Here is a 16199-nt window from a genome sequence, read left to right on the forward strand (position 1 = left end):
AATGGTTTACTATGAAGCCTGGATATCAGGCATGCAGCGTTTTCATTTCCATAGCACAAATAATGCTCTGATAAGATAACAGCTGCACACAACGGTTCTATAGGTTATCTGTCGCTTAGCAACCACATTGTTTGGCTGCGGATCAACGGACGACTGTTGATAATAAAAAATATTATTATTATTATTTTTAAATAATCCAAACCGAATGAAAAACAAAAAAAAGGTGTTGTTATTCGTGTGACTTTTACTGAATTTACAGCATTACTATCGATCAAATTGGTTCATTTTTGCGTTGATGACACTACATTCCACTGCGCACATTTTCTGCGCACACGCCGCTGTCCTCTCTTTTGTTCCCCATTCATGAAGCGACGTCAGTATACCGGAGATGTGTCAACGTAAACTGTAGACCCCCCCCCCCCCTTCCCTCCCTCCCTCCCTCCTCCCTCCTCCCTTCACAAAGCAGGCGACTGGCCCTTTAAGGGGTTATGTAGCCGGGCTAGCCGATGTAGGACGAGCCGACCGTGCGTCTGCCTGCCTGCCTGCGTGCGCTCCGGCTGCCATCCTCATCATGGCCTCCACAGAGCCACCAGCGACGCCACCGAGGATGAAGCGACCTGTCAGCGGCCCTTCCCTTCCCGCAGCGGAGACGGACGTCAAGCCGAAACAGAGGCACCGGTAGAGGCGAGCCGCGCCGGGGAGAGCCGCCACACATCCCCATGCCACCCCGGTCTCCTCCATGCCTTCGTCTAAAGCCAAGTACAGCTATTCGATAAAGAGGGGTGCGAACCCGGGCGGCGGCGGCAGCGGCGGCAGCGGCAGCGGCAGCGGCAGCGGCGGCAGAAACATGACAACGAACAGGGATTATTCTGTAAATCTGTCGGTGCAGCAAGTGCTGAGCCTTTGGGTGCAAGGCACGACGCTGCAGCACTTCACAGGTATGCGTAATGAATGCTGTTTTCATGTTCACACACACACACACACACACACACACACACACACACACACACACACACACACACACACACACACACACAATCAGTGTGTAGACTCTATAATACTGGACAGTTTGATTTTGCCTGCACCGGTCGCGCGTCCATTTTAAAGCAGACAACATGTGTGATATTACATCTCACATGCTTAGTGAGCAGGAAAGGGCAGAGCTGGTCCCATGAAAAGGGGGGTACCACCTCAGAGCCCCCCCTCGCCCCCCCCCCCCCTCACCACCACCTCGCCCCCAGCTGGTGAATTCCAGCTCTTAAAAAAAAAAATGCCACCCCATCTGTCCACGCCCGAGGAGTCAGTGGATGACATGAAAATAATCACAACATGCGGCTGATTAATCTTTCTGCTGCGTGAATGCGCATCGACTGTGGAGTAAATTAAGTGGCTCTTTCTTTTTGCTCCTCCTTTTTTTTTTTTTTTTTTGCCTCGCAGTTCAGTTATGAAGGGGCAATTAAGAGACAGCACCATCAACTCTGTGCAGCAGGATATCTGTCTGGGATGGTCTAGACTCCAGCATTAGTGAGGATGAGTAAAATCAATGCTTGTCTCATAGTAGTTTGGAAATGGGAGGGGACAGCTTTGTGGTCAGAACATAGTGATGCACACTGATCGTTGAATTGTCAGCTCTTCACCAAAAGAAGCTTATTTTCTTGTTGCCTTGTATTTTATTTTATGTGGACATGATTGACAGTGTTGCCACAATGGATGTTTCTTCATCTGGTCAACGTGATTACACACATTTTCTAATTTTCAATTTGGGTTGGAACACCATCAGTCATGTTCCCATGAAATAAAACAATGTGGGCATTTTATCTTCTCCTCCCCAATGGGGGCCAAACTTCCTCAGCACGCACTTGACGCAACAAAATTGCTCCGAATGTGTGATAAAGCGGATATTAAGGGTTAAACTGGGATGTCGTATAAACACAAGATTATAGGCCGTTCTTGAGATTCCTTCCCTGCAGAGTGAGAGTGAAGCACAGTCGGATGTGTGTGTGTGTGTGGGGGGGGGGGGGGGGGGGGGGGTCACAGCTGAGTTGGCACAGACCCATCTTATGAAACGCCGCTGACATTCTGTGTTGAGAAAGGCGTCAAGCAGGAACATGAAGAGAAGGTGGTTAATGATGCTGACTCAGCAGGAAGCCGCAGCGCTTGTAGAAGTTTTTGCGGAAGCAGAGCTGCAGCGGCGAGTCGAAAGCTGCGAGAAGCTGATGCACGGGCTTAAGTGACTGATGTGCGCCAAACTGCTACCTGATCCCCCCTCGACCCCATAGTTCATCAACCAGGTGAGAAACAACCTCCTGAGACATAAATAAGGTCAGAGGAAGTGTGTGAACCGTGAACAACAAGAACAGTGAACTCCAGGAGCAGATGTTAACTTTTAGGAGACGTCAGCCCTCAGGAGACTTCCTGCCCTCTCTCTTGGGCTCTTGGGAGTTGCCTTAACAAATAGATTTCCTGTTTATTATTTGCGTCCTCGCCGCAGTTTCACTTCAGCAAACCATAAAAGGAGCATTTGGTGATTGATTGAAGATATGAATGCAAGAAACCACGTCAGTACTCGTATGAAAACAAGTATGCAAACTCTGTCTCTACAAGCTTTTCTTTAAAGGGTTGGTTCACTCAAAATGATGATGAACCTTTCCAGAGACAAGTTAGGTCTTACTCCCCTTGAACAAATTGTACAGGAACAACTTGTACAATATACAATGACATTGTATTTCAGTGGACCAACTCTTATTGGACAGTTCAAAACATATCAAGTCCTCATACCTTGGCACAATAAACATGTGGCTACTTTAGACTGTATAAAACATGGGCATAGTCTCAGTGATGTCACCCATTGGTTTCTGAAGCGGACTTTGAAAGCCCATACAGTAAATGGCTGTCACCATGTTTGAATTGCTGCCTCAAATTAACTTTCAGTCGACCAAGAAACAGGTAAAGAGCTGGAGCTGAGGTGGGCCTTAAGCGTCCAGACAAATGGCTACGATCCATCAGTCCGGTCAGCCACGCTCCTATATGTTACTTCCAGGGTTTTGACAGTTAGCCTCTAGTGGACACTCGAGGAACTGGGTCAAGAAGAGGTTGCTTCTTGGTAAAGTCGTGCAATAGTTGCAATGTAGTAAAGTTTAAAAAAACGATAACATGTTTGTTTGGGTTACCTGTTTGAATATCATTTGCTAGCTTGCCAAAAAGCGAAGTGTTTCGAAGCTGGGGAGACCAAAGTTGGTGGAGACCAAAAACAAAGCTAGAAGAGAGCAAACAATCTTGTTTATTGTTTAACGATATTAGCATCAGTTTTATATTAGTAAAAACATACTCTACTGGTGTAGCTAAATGGGTTTTTGAGCAATGAAGGTAGGCGGTTTCAAGGCACCCCACAAACCCGTTTTGGACGCCCCTTAGTTTGACTGATATGAGACCAGTTATCACGTCATGCGGATAGCGGCGTCATGCGGATAGCGGCGTCATGCGGATAGCGGCGTCATGCGGATAGCAGCGGCATGCAGCGATGGAAGCTGGCAAGCAAACTGGTTCAAATATAACCTTAAAAGCCTTGGCTTTATTCTTATAAGACCAGAAATGTGACAAAACTCGGATAAATATCGGAGATGCTTTTGAAAAATGGAGAGAGGTTAGAACGAGAGGTTACCAGAATGATGCAGAGCTGGATAAACACTGAAGCTTCTGTGTCCGTAACATGATAACCCACATGTGCATTGACTCTAGGGAGGAGGGGGGGCTGGGCGGTGAGAGATCCCTACAATGTTTTTGAACGTGGACTGCAATACCAATTTTAAATGCTACATGAGAGTTACATATTGCTCCTTTAAAAAGATCAAAATCCAACAACAAAATCTGTAAAACATTCAAGCATGTCATGTGTTAATCTGGGACCACAGAACTCTCTTTGCTGTGGAGGTCAACACAGCTCCAGCTTTATTACAACCAGCCGGCCATATCCCACCTCTCAATGTCAACCTATACTGGGAGGAATCCATCATACTTCCTGCTGATGGATGAACTCAACGCCCTGCAGAGCTCCCACTGTGCGAGCCTGCAGTCACGCCACTTCCACTCGTTCATATTCTGTGTGCTTGTGCAAGAGAAACTCTGAACCTCTTATCAAGCAACTAAAAAATCATGATCCTCCGATTTCTTTTTTTTTTTTTTTTTCTATGCTCCAGTGATGACGGTTGAGCTTTAAAGCTGCCGTGCAGACAAAGACCTCGATCTGTAGTTGCGGATTAGCAGCAAGTTAATGCCGTGCTCTGACTGTGTGTTCTGCCTGCTCGTGTCTCTCTGAACATGACACAGCACTCGAGGGGAGCGCTTCTCTCACCTCATAGGTGTGTTTCTGAGCTATAACCACCTGCGCTTCTGTCCCCTGAAATTACATGTGAAGGCAGATTCCAACATCTGTAACCAATGACCTGCCAGGAGTCATTTACATCAGCCGGAGTAAATAACCAGCCGAGTATTTTCACAACAACATTTTAGAATTAACCATTTCTGTATCTTGTTGTTAATTAAAATCTTGTAAAGTAACAGTATTTTTTTAAAACAGAGGGTTTTGAATGTTGCTTTAAACATCCAGCCTGGCAGGTGACTGTGACCGTTTATCCCCCACAAACAGATTTTACTGACATTTGGCTCTCAGCGGGCGTTGGTGTCTGACCCCGCCCGTCAGTTTTAGTGGTTTCAGGTTTAGTGTTTTTTTAGGTTTCGGATCATTGATGTCAAAGGAAGTTCCAATATGACATTTTTTTTTTTTTATTTATAGAACTGCTTTGTGTGCAAGTATACGTCTTAACATTTTACTGTAAGTGAATCTGCAACATGAGCATTAACAATCGACCATACGAGTAGTCATTATTATGCTGTGCCTGTCTTATATGACGTTGATGTGTTTTCAATGCTGCTCTTTCAAATTAAAAGAAAATAGTGGTTGTTGCGAGTGAAGATAAAGGTAATTAAAATAATTTGATATACTATTTGAGAGTTTAACCAGGTTAGCCAATCAGGCTCCTTCAAATAGTCACAAGGTTAAGAAAATAACAAGATCAGGATTTGATTATCCCGCCACTCAGACTTGTATTCAGGTTTTGAAATGTTGTGTTATCTTTGTGATTTCCTTGTGAGGTATTTGAAATGAAAAACTTTCTGATTCGTTCTTCAGTTGAACTGCTCATAATTTATAAATCTAAAAGTAGCACCCATTACAATTGTAGTGTTTTTTGTGCTCAAATACCCGAGTTGAATATTACACTTCTGTAGTTGAGTTAAAATCGTTTGGCGCTGTCTGCCGCTGGTTCTCTGTCCGCCCTGATGGTGGTGTAGTTTGTAGGACACATCCTCCGCTGGCCCGACGTGCTCCCATGTTGAGCATTGTGTTAATCCGTCCAGGCTTAAGTTGAGCGACAGCTGCCCAGTCTGTGTGACCAGGACCTGATGAGGGATCCCAGTAGAGCCACGAAGGATGTCTGGGTGCTTTAATTTGACAACCCTGGTCCCGAGGATAAATGACTTAAATACCAACTGGGACATATTTCATCATACCAGCATCAAATGTATAAAAGAGATGTGTTAATGCGTTAGAGACTTTAACTTTAACTTGGATACAATTCAGCGATTGGACAAAATTCAAACCAGCGAATACGATACATGGACGTAGCTGCAAAGAAAAGAAAATATGATCACAGTGAGGCCAATGACAATCATGCGTTTGCTTTTACCTGCGGATTTCGCCTGATTTCTGTTGGACAGGCGGGTGCCAAACAACGGGCGTTAGCTTGTGCTATCTTGTTGTAGCTTGCAGTGTAGGAACAAGCAGTAAACGAGCACACTACAACCAGCAGTGAGTGAGCGCTTCAGGGAGACGATGAGCCGCTGTATGAATGTTGTGATTACAAGCTGCAACGAACAATGCTACTGACGCCACCTTTAGGTATTACTAATTGTGATGAATGCTGTTAAATGCAGTCTATGGTTGTATTATTTTCCTGAATAAACCAAGATTCATTTGGAATAAAACCAAGGAAGGGGAAGAAAAAGTTTCTGAAACATAAAGTCTTTGGTGGACTCATATTCTGAGTATCCTCTGGTAAACAAGTAGAAATCCAAAAAAACTATGCTTCTATTGGTTCCAGTAGTGTTGATTGTTTTTATGAAGCGAGCGATATGCTCTGAGAAATTCCAGTACAAACAACATGTCTTGTTTAAGCTCCTTTATCCTCTTGTTTCCAAGTCTAAACTGTTAAGACATCAGCAAAGATGGCACACCTTGGATGGATTTGTGGGTCACGGACCAGAGAGCGAACGCTCGAGGATTTTGGGGGGCAGCTAATGTCTCCTCCTGCATCCTGTATCCTTCTCTGTGCCTCCTTGTATCCTCGTCCCGTCACTGTGTGTCTCGCTCGCCTCCTGTGAGATGGACAGCGATGGTTGTGTAGAGACAGCAGTGGGTGATCTCACAGCGTGACGCGCCCTCTCATGCGGGACAAAGAGCCGCTGTGCCGCTGTGCTGTCACGTCTCTCTCCAGCCGGCTCCACATGCTGATTACCCGATCAATAAGTAGATGTAGGCGCTCAGTCGACTGTGGAGCGACCACAGTAGATGGATATGCTAAAGAGCTGCACTGAGAAATCCTCTGTGTCTTCAGATGTTTACAGCGCACAACAATGTCCCACTTTCTGTTTACGTCCCATCATTAAGAAGGGAACAGGCTTTTTTCTTTTACACAACATTCCTTTGCTTTTGGATTCCCATCCATGCTGGACCCCCGCCCCCCTTCCCTCATCCTATCTCTTTTCTTCTAGAATAATCCCCGGGCCAGCTGGCTCCATTTTGCTCCCACGGTTTGCTCCCAGTGGTTCAAAGCATGGCCCCTCGTTGTCAGAGTACGATGAGGCCAGAATTTTGTTTTAAAGTGAAGCTTGTTTTGGTTGGACAGGAAGAAAGATGAAGAGATGGCTTGAGGAGGAAGAGGGAGAGAGAGATTCTGGATGGGGTTGACGACTTATGTGGTCCAGCTTTCTATTTTGTCGTTTACTAATCAGGAGGCTTTGGCCTTGTTGGGATGCTTGATAATGTTTTTTTTCTTTAATTACAGTTTGGTTTGGCAGGTTTTAGAGCATGATAGTTGTCTGTTGTAAGTTTTGGAAACAAGCTTATTCAGCAGTTTTGTTTGCAACTTAACCAACAATGCCAAGGGCGAGTTTATTTAAAAAAGCACATTTTATCAACAAGGCCATCCAAAGTGCACGGCCAGACAACCTAACTGCTGAATATGAATGTTGATTTTCAATTGGTTGTGAATATTGATAACGTCAATGACTGTAATGGCACCACAAGATCACCAAATGATCATGTGATGATTATAAAAAGAATAATGTTGAATTTAGAGCTCTTCAAGTATCCTTCAGTAGTATGAATGAAGGACCCCTCCAAAACTCATTATCATGTTATAATAACTGAATCATTATTGTCCACCCGCCCCTCAAATAATCAACTGTGATCCAGTTAATAACAGTTTGATAATAACCAAATTATTGATGTTGATTTAAGAGTATTTTCCGACTATCAATTCTGGTATAAATATCTGTACCATTGTGGATATCAGCCCAAAAAGATCAACTAGTTTCAGGTGAATTATCGTGTAAAATTACTAAACATTCAACTGATCAAGCTTGCAGAGATTTCATGTTTTGCAAATCTATAAAATGTCATAACTGAGGTTTTTTTTTAAAATCAATAATCCTGCGATCAAAGGGGTACTTGGAATCAGCCAATACTCAAGTAGAGGAATCAGAATCAGGAAGGCACAAAGGAATCGTAACATTTCTAGTGGAATCGTTTATTTTCAGTCCCGCTGAAGGTCCTCAAACTCTATGCCATGATCTCTTCTTTCAGACGACATCTTCCATTTACTGCTTAAAGCATCTCGTCTGAAATTGTCTGAAATCTCACTATAGGAGCAGTTTTATACATCTCCAGCTCAGGTCCATTACCGCGCTCGGCTGCCTCCTTCATGAGCCCTGACTGAGATAGTGTTGGCCGCAGATTGAAATCCTCCCTCACAGAGAATCTGTGCAGCCTGATCTGTAGCTCTCAAACGAGCTCTGGGATGAGTAAATCTGTAGAACGCGTCAGGAAATCAGCCAGGGGTCCACGGAGCGGGACGGCCTTTCTCTTGTAACCGTAGCAACCTGAAAAGGGCGATTTATACTTCTTACCTGTGCGGGGAGGCGGAGTTATTTTATTTTCTAACCAATCGTCTTCACTCCATCTTTGCTATAATGGATGCTGCAGAGATTACGTATTGGCCTGACTGCACAAGTGAAAGACAGATTGTATAAATACATTCTCAGTGTTGAAGCACATCTACCCCTCATTTTAGTCCCCGATCATCAATAAACTACATTTTCCATTTTTTCAATCCCGATTTTGGATTCCAATTAAAATGAAAAACCAGATTATCAGGCTGAAACCATTATGGTGCCGCATTCCTTGTTGGCGATGATGCTCTCATTTCGTCTTGTGAAATAAATCAAACCCCCCTTCTTTAACACAAGCGATTGGCATTTTCATTTGAAATTCTCTTGTAGTCTTTTTGCCCTTCTAAACGAGTAATGGATCAGACACTTCCTCGGCAGCTGCTTTGAGGTAGTCCACTATGTTGTTGGGTTTTTTTGCGCTGTGCAACTCAACAGAACTGCTTGTCTGTAGGACGGTGGTCTGAAGATCTCCAGTTCCCTTTGTCACACTCTATAGACCGTCTGTTTATGTTGGAAATAAAAGAAACCATCATCAGAATCAGACTTCTTACTGCGTCCCTTAAAGCAGTTTGTCAGAGGGTCCAGTGATGCTGTTGGTGGGTTTTAACACTGACGTTACTTAGCTGTGCCGTGCAGAGTTAACCTTGTTTCTGAATGCCGAGAGCGCGCCGTCAAAGCTTCTGTATTTTGACAACTTGGTAATAAGATCAGGGCTCTTAGTTCAGCTCGAGCCACGATGACGCATTCATGGTGTCAGATAACGTGAGCTCAAGTCGCTGACAAAAATGATTGTCAAAATGATTTTTTGGTCATAATTGAGCAGCCGGAACAGAATCCTACATTTCCCGTAATCCCACTACTTGATTTGATTTGACTTCCTGGTCAATGCAGGCGGAGTCACATTTACTTGATAAAGAAAAGACGATACAGAAAACATGCACAGCGCAGAGGCAAAGTGCAGAATCGCTTAAAAGGCACAGATTCCAACCTAAAATAACTCTTGCATCATCGCAATGACATGATTAGAGTGACTTTCTTAGACCAGACAAAGTTTCCTAAATCTGAGCAATCCAATCAGCAGTCAGAGATTCGTCTCGATGTTTAGTCTGTCTTTGTTTTAGTTTCATGTTTTTTTCTCTCTGTATCTTGTTGTGTCTTCCCCCCTCTCTCAGAGATGTGGTACTGGGTGTTCCTGTGGTGTCTCTTCTCCTCGCTCTTCGTCCACGGCGCGGTCGGGCTGCTCATGTTGGTCATGCTGCAGCGCCACAAGCGGGGCCGCCTCATCACCCTGGTGCTGGTCAGCGTCGGTTTCCTGGCCTCGCTCTCAGGAGGGGTCATCACCAGTAAGTCCACTTTCTTCACTTTTCTTATATTTAAATCCTTTTTTTAGACTGACCTCAACATCCAGTCAGCCAAGAAGAAGAAGAAGAAGAGGGAAGGTGACAAGGAGGGAGAGAGAGAGAGCGAGAGGGAGAGAGTTAGAGTTTTGCTGTCACACAGAGGAGGACAGAGAGAGACGAGGAGGATTTCAGACTCCAGTGTTTCTTCTCCATGCAGCACAGGAAGCTTCAACTATAGTTAGACATTTAATGATCAGTGTGTTGGGGTAGATTTGGTGCCTCATAGAGATGTGGTGATGATTTTAAAGTTAGACTTTTTAGCAGTTTTTACCGTAATTAGAGGGGGGGGTGTCTATAAACTTTCAATTTCAATGAAGCAACTTTGGACTTTTTTTTAATTACAATATGCATCAAATCGTTTATATGAACTCATCCCATCAAACTAAAAGAATCCATATTTTATCCCGGTTCTGACTTTACCCTCCGTCTTCTGTTACTTTGTGTGTTTTTCTTTTACCCTTCGTCTGTTTTCTGTCTCTGGTCACAGTATTTATTTGTATTTATTTGTATTTATTTGTATTTATTTGTATTTATTTGTTTGTCTGAATACATTCACAGTTGTTTATTCGAGCCCTTGCTTTGTCATCCGTTGTTGCCTTCCCCTCGCTGTGACAGAGTGAGACACAGTGTGTGTGTGTGTTTGTGTGTGTTTGTGTGTGTGTGTGTGTGTGTGTGTGTGTGTGTGTGTGTGTGTTTGTGTGTGTGTGTGTGTGTGTGTGTGTGTGTGTGTGTGTAAATAGACCCTTCATCAGACCCAGAGTAACGTAGGAGCTCTTCAGGGCTCAGCGAGTGAATCACTTTTCATCACGGATTCAAGCCGGCCCCCAGAATAGCAGACGGTTTATAATTAACGTGCGGCAATCAGTGAGAGTGGACCGTTTGTTGACCGTGAGCACACACACACGCCTCAGTGTCAGCGTGCGCGTGTACATCGGTCCGACTGAGAAAGAAGGAACAGAGCTCAGCTGAGCAGAGGAAAGAGGAGCTCTCAACGTTTAAGCAACTAGAAAAGCTTTTACTTCAGGGGAGCCCGGCAGTATGAAAGTAATGTCACACTCACAGCACTACTGCGACCATCTCACATTTAAACAAATCTGACACTCAGCATATTGCTCGGTGCTTAGACTGAATAAAGGCAGCGCTGATATTCAGTATAACATCACTCCCTCTCGTGGGATAATGCCGTTTTAAAACCTCGACTGGAGGCGGTGTTGTCAGATGGAAAATACAGCGATATCGTTCTGCAGCTTTAAAATGATCTTATTTCACTTAAAACTATCGTATATATATATATATTTTTTTTAACGAGACGCGTCCTAAATACAAGACTAAATGTCACAACTATGCCCTGACCCCACATTAAAGGAGCACTATGGAGTTTTGGTGGTGAAATTTGAAAGTTGGAGAAGTGAAACAATTCTATGCTTTAATGAAATAAATCCACAAACTTTATTCAAAGGAAAAAAATGAGTCCCTGTAACACTGTTTGGAGCTTAAAAGCGACCAGGTGAGTTACTGTTTTACTGTTGTGCACCCCACCATAACTTTTCACATAGTATTTTATCTTCAGTGTTACAGGGACCAAATTTTCCTCTGAGGACAGTTTGTGTATTGAGTTATGAACATATAGAATCTGTACACTTCTCTGACTTTCACATTTCTCTACTAAAACTTCATGCAACAAAAAAAAAAGAACAAACTATTAAAGTGTTGATTGTTTGCAAAGTGCTCCGTCTCCAGCTTCCTGTGTAGCTTAGCTAGTAGCATCGCAAGTTATTGTGATGTTCGTTTTTCTTCAGTCTGTGCTGCATAACGAACCACAGGCACGAGCAGGGCATCAGGTGATGATCTGATTGGCAGTTAGAGCCTGGCAGCAGAGCGGTGGGCGTGTCAGTTAGCTGCTGAATGTGATTGGTTGCTCTCAAATCACATACAATGTTTGGTTATGGGGACATTGCAGAAAGGGCCAAATGTACAATAATTTGGCAATTTCAATTATCGATCGTGCGTCGTACAGAGGGTACAAATAGGAGAGTTATCGTACATCTGGCAACACTGACAGAAACACACGACATCACCTTTATCCCACTGAGCCTCGTCCACTACAAACCAATGAAAAGTCAAAAAGCATGAATGGAAATCTTGTTTCAGAAAAACAAACATTTGGGATTAAGATAAAAAAAAAAAAAGTTTACAAAGGATTTCTTTTGGTGTGGAGCCGATGAAGAAAGTATGCTGGTGTGGCGTTTAAATCTGGATTATCTCCTCTGACTTTTTTATAGTTTATGACCAAATAAAACCGCTGTGTTCTGCTTCACGGATCAGAGATTCATTAAAAGTTCCTCTCTCATCGCTTCATGCTGTTTAGGATTAATTATCAAGGAAGTGTCGTACCAAAACACGGGGAGGCAACGCAGTATGTGGCTGTGAACAAAATAACGACCCAGCATGGAGCCACACAAGAACGCTACGACTTCTTTATAATAAAAACTTTGACAGTCTTTGTGCAGAATAGAGAACTCGGCTCGTAAAGTTCTGCTGACGGATGAGGAGTACGAGGGAGGACGAGTTTGTCCTCTGCAGTAGCGGTGACAGGCTGTGACAGACCCGTCTGTTTACCCTCGTTGTGTGTCAACACTGCTGATGTTTGTGTGTGTGTTTTTTTCCCCCCCTCCTCTCTCAGGCGCGGCGGTGGCGGGAGTTTACCGCGTGGCGGGGAAGGGCATGGCACCGCTGGAGGCGTTGGTGTTCGGCGTGGGCCAGACCACCCTCTCCGTCATCATCTCCTTCTCAAGAGTCCTCGCCACCCTGTGAGGAAAAACCTGCCGATGAGCCGAGGAACGAATGCTGAGACGAGAGCGAGAGAGAGAAACGAGCCAATCAGAGACTTTTGGATGCTCAAAAGTGGCCGAGTTTGTAGACGACGAAGAAGAAGAAGAAGAGGAGGAGGATGAGGAGGCGGAAATCGCTCTCTGGACCTTTTTTTGGGAAGCAGGAGAGAGAGAAAGAGAGAGCGCCACCCTGTGTTCGTGCTCTGTTACTGCCACACTGCATTGTCGAGGAAAATCAGTGCAGGCAGGTTGTCCTCATGCATGAGAGCAGGAAGGGGGCGGAGCCGGCGCCATACTCAGCTTCTGAACTTGAAAGCCATGTTTGGGGTGTTTCCAGAGCTCCATCACTTCTTTGTGCCAACAGCCTTCTCTGGACATCCAGACGCCTTTGTGGCCACTGACTCTAGAAGGCTTCCTGTTGCACTTGTTGGAGGGGGGAAGGGGGGGGGGGGGGGGGAGCAGCAGATACGAGTTGTCATGGTGATCTGATCGTCAGAAGAACAAAAACAGCATGGAGCGATTAGGACGTGGCGATCAAACAGTGTTCATCAGCAAAAAAAACACCATTTTCCTCCTCAGTGTCACACGTCAGCCTCACCTCCTTCTCCTCCACAATGTTCACGATCACAACCAACCCTCCCCTAAAGAATTCAATAAGTCGCACCATCCAGATTCTGAGCCCGATGCGGCCTCGGAATTTTTGCACTTTGTAAAAGTTGGAGAAGCTCTTTGCCTAAGAGGTGTGATGAAATCATGGAGGAGAAAAAACCAGCATCCAGCGCCACGTTTGGTTTGAAAACATTGATTCATCGAGTGCCAACGAGAGCTCCCATTGGAGCTGAAGGAGCATGTGACACGTTGGGAAACGAGGCTGTTTGTTTTTCGTCGAGAGTCCGTTTAGAAGATGCCTCTCATGTCTGTAAAATAAATATGAACCAGTGTGACGGTTAGCTTAGCATCATCTACATACCAGCGGCCCTAAGGCTCACCTTTAACGCGTTTGTTTGTTTGTTCGCAAAAAAAACAGCTTTTTCAGTTTTACACAGTTTGTTGTGACTGACCGTCTTGTGCCCGATTGGTCCAAAACAAAAACGCAGAAAAGGAGCAAATCTTCATTTTCACGCTTCATTCTGAACATCAGAGAAATCAGGTGTTAAAGAATGAGTTTAAGGGGTGTGTCGGAGGACTTTGTTACCTTTTTAACAGAGGGATCGCTGTTTTCCCATTTTCCAGTCTTTGTGCTAAGCTAAGCTAACTTTTCCTGATTCATCTTTTTTTGACATGAGAGCGCCCTCACTTCTCTCGTCTAACTAAATGAAGCAGATGAGCACGTTCCCAATTCAGCGGAGTATTTACTGATAGCAGACGGAGTAGGACCTGGTGCGAGCCCTCAGGGGAGCGGACTCGTTCAGGTTTGATTCCGCTCTGGTTTGCATGAGATCAAGGATCAGGGTCCTCTTATTCAGGGTTTTAAGAGAGATGTATTGGTATTTTAAAAAAAGGGTAACAATGTTGGGATCCGGCCTTCCTTTGCCCGCTGTACGACGAACATTGTCTGCACTGACGTAGAGTAAAGTCCCCCCCATGGAGAGCCACCCAGACGGACTGATTCTGCTGCTCTAACCGCCATTCTTCTATGGCTCCCTCTTCTTTTTTTTTGTTTCTTTTTTTTAAATTATTTATCAACCCATGTTCCTTAAGTTTTAACTTTGCATATTGCACTGAGATTAATCTGCCTTGTTTTTAGCAAAGTGTGCGATCACACTTCTCTGCTGTGACCCGGTCCGGTACACATAAACAGAACCTGTTGGAGATCAAGTGTGGAAGAATGTGCTTGAAGCTACCGTAATGAACTCAGAACAGTGACTCACAGGACGACGCACTGGGGTCTTTTATCGAAGTTCAATGCTCATTACTTGGCTCGTAAGTTCTCCAGATTCACCTCTCTCTTGTGCACAGCTCGAGCACAGGGTGAGAAGAGTCCGGTTATTATACCAAAGTAATGCTCAACTTCTAGCTTTATTTAATTCTCTTTGTCTCATTTTACAGCCTCGGATTCTTATTAGTTTGATTTAGAAGCGTTTGCACATCGGCTCGAGTCTCAAACGCCCCCCCCACCCCCCCCCACCCCCCCACAGACTTCCTGAATTAGCCCTGGACACGACTTTGATGACAATGAAGTAGATGTTTGTGTGGTTGAGGCGTGAGTGCCTCTAAAGGTAAAAACGCTGCGTGTGTCATGAGGGTTATGTAATCGACACGACTCACCTTCAGTACCAGCTCAGCACACAAGAGGGCGATATTGCACAGAGAAGAAGAGGAGAAGTGGCAGACTGTTTGGGAGATGATTGTGGATGGTGAGACAGAGTGCGTGCAGACTGTTTTGATACAGAAATTTAACATGATAAAAATGTTTTCTAGACGAAATTAAAGCCCCTAATTTAAGTGTAAAATAATAATCACCTGTAACCCTTTTTTTTTTTTTTATCCACTGACCGCCCGGCACATCGTCCACTCTGCCCGTTTGAATGTTTTAGCTCAATTTCAGGGACCAAATGTGAGCTGCTGCTGATGACTCACCTGCTGTCCAAGCAATGAAATCTCTGTGAAGCTGTTTGTGGGGCAGTTTCTGCATGTTCGTGTGTGTGTGTGTGTGTGTGTGTGTGTGTGTGTGTGTGAGCATGTGTGTGTGAGCATGTGTGTGCTTCATAGGAGACGTGATGTGTGTGTGTTGTTTCTGCTGTAACCATGTGTAGTTAGTATAACAGGAGATTAATTTATTTTCTATCATTAAAAAAAGGGGGGAGGGGGGTTGTTAACATTCTTTAACCCCCCCCACCTCTGAAGTGTCAGCGAGGTTGAGGACCTAATTGAAAGCAGTCCACTGAGCAATGTCTTACATAATGTGATGGAAACCTTTTCATTTGAGCCGTTAGAAATGACTTTTCCTGCCAACGAGAGACTGCAAGAACAGGAGTGTCCTTACTGTACATCCTGAGCTGTATATAGACGTAGTGTACAAAATAAAAACTCGACCAGAAGAAGAAGAAGAAGAAGACGAAGAGTGAGGATCACAGCTGATACGAACAAACAACCAACCAGAGAGTGTGTTTTGGTTTTCACACAGTCGGGAGTCTTCACACCCAGTGCCATGATGATCGCTCATGATGAATATTGTTTTTCCCGCTCCGGGCTCCGTGATTCAGCAGCCGTCTAAGTCGCTGATGACTCTGTGTGTGTGTGTGTGTGTGTGTGTGTGTGTGTGTGTGTGTGTGTGTGTGTGTGTGTGTGTGTGTGTGTGTGTGTGTGTGTGTGTGTGTGTGTGTGTGTGTGTGTGTGTGTGTGTGTGTGTGTGTGTGTGTGTGTGTGTGAGACACCCAGCAACTAATAATCCCTTCTAGACTTCAGAAACACCATCACACTGCAGCTCAATAATCCCGTCTCTTACAAACACTCATAACCTGAAGCTGCCCCCCTCGGTCCTCTGACGTCCACATGCCACACATCCCCCCCCCCCCCACCCCCTCTGTCCCCTGCCCCCCCTCTGCCCCCTGCCCCCCCCCCCCGCCCCCCCTCCTCTGGATACTTACTGTGTACCTGTGTGAGCGCTGCAGCTCAGATAACGTGTGAATGGACAATATGGACAATCCAACAAGACAATGTTGTACAATAACCCAAAGTG

The 16199-nt window shown here is 44.8% G+C and overlaps 1 protein-coding gene across 1 annotated transcript; it reads left to right on the forward strand.

Annotated features, from left to right (window-relative positions):
- The first annotated feature begins 460 nt into the window (after positions 1-460).
- Positions 461-15804, forward strand: tmem170b (transmembrane protein 170B). Its single transcript, XM_020642232.3, has 3 exons — positions 461-938; positions 9459-9629; positions 12370-15804. Exons 1-3 carry the CDS (start codon positions 740-742, stop codon positions 12498-12500), a joined length of 501 nt encoding a protein of 166 aa, XP_020497888.1. The 5' UTR covers positions 461-739; the 3' UTR covers positions 12501-15804.
- Positions 15805-16199: the final 395 nt, after the last annotated feature.

Source organism: Labrus bergylta, chromosome 19 (genome assembly GCF_963930695.1).
Source record: "Labrus bergylta chromosome 19, fLabBer1.1, whole genome shotgun sequence".
Taxonomy (NCBI): domain Eukaryota; kingdom Metazoa; phylum Chordata; class Actinopteri; order Labriformes; family Labridae; genus Labrus; species Labrus bergylta.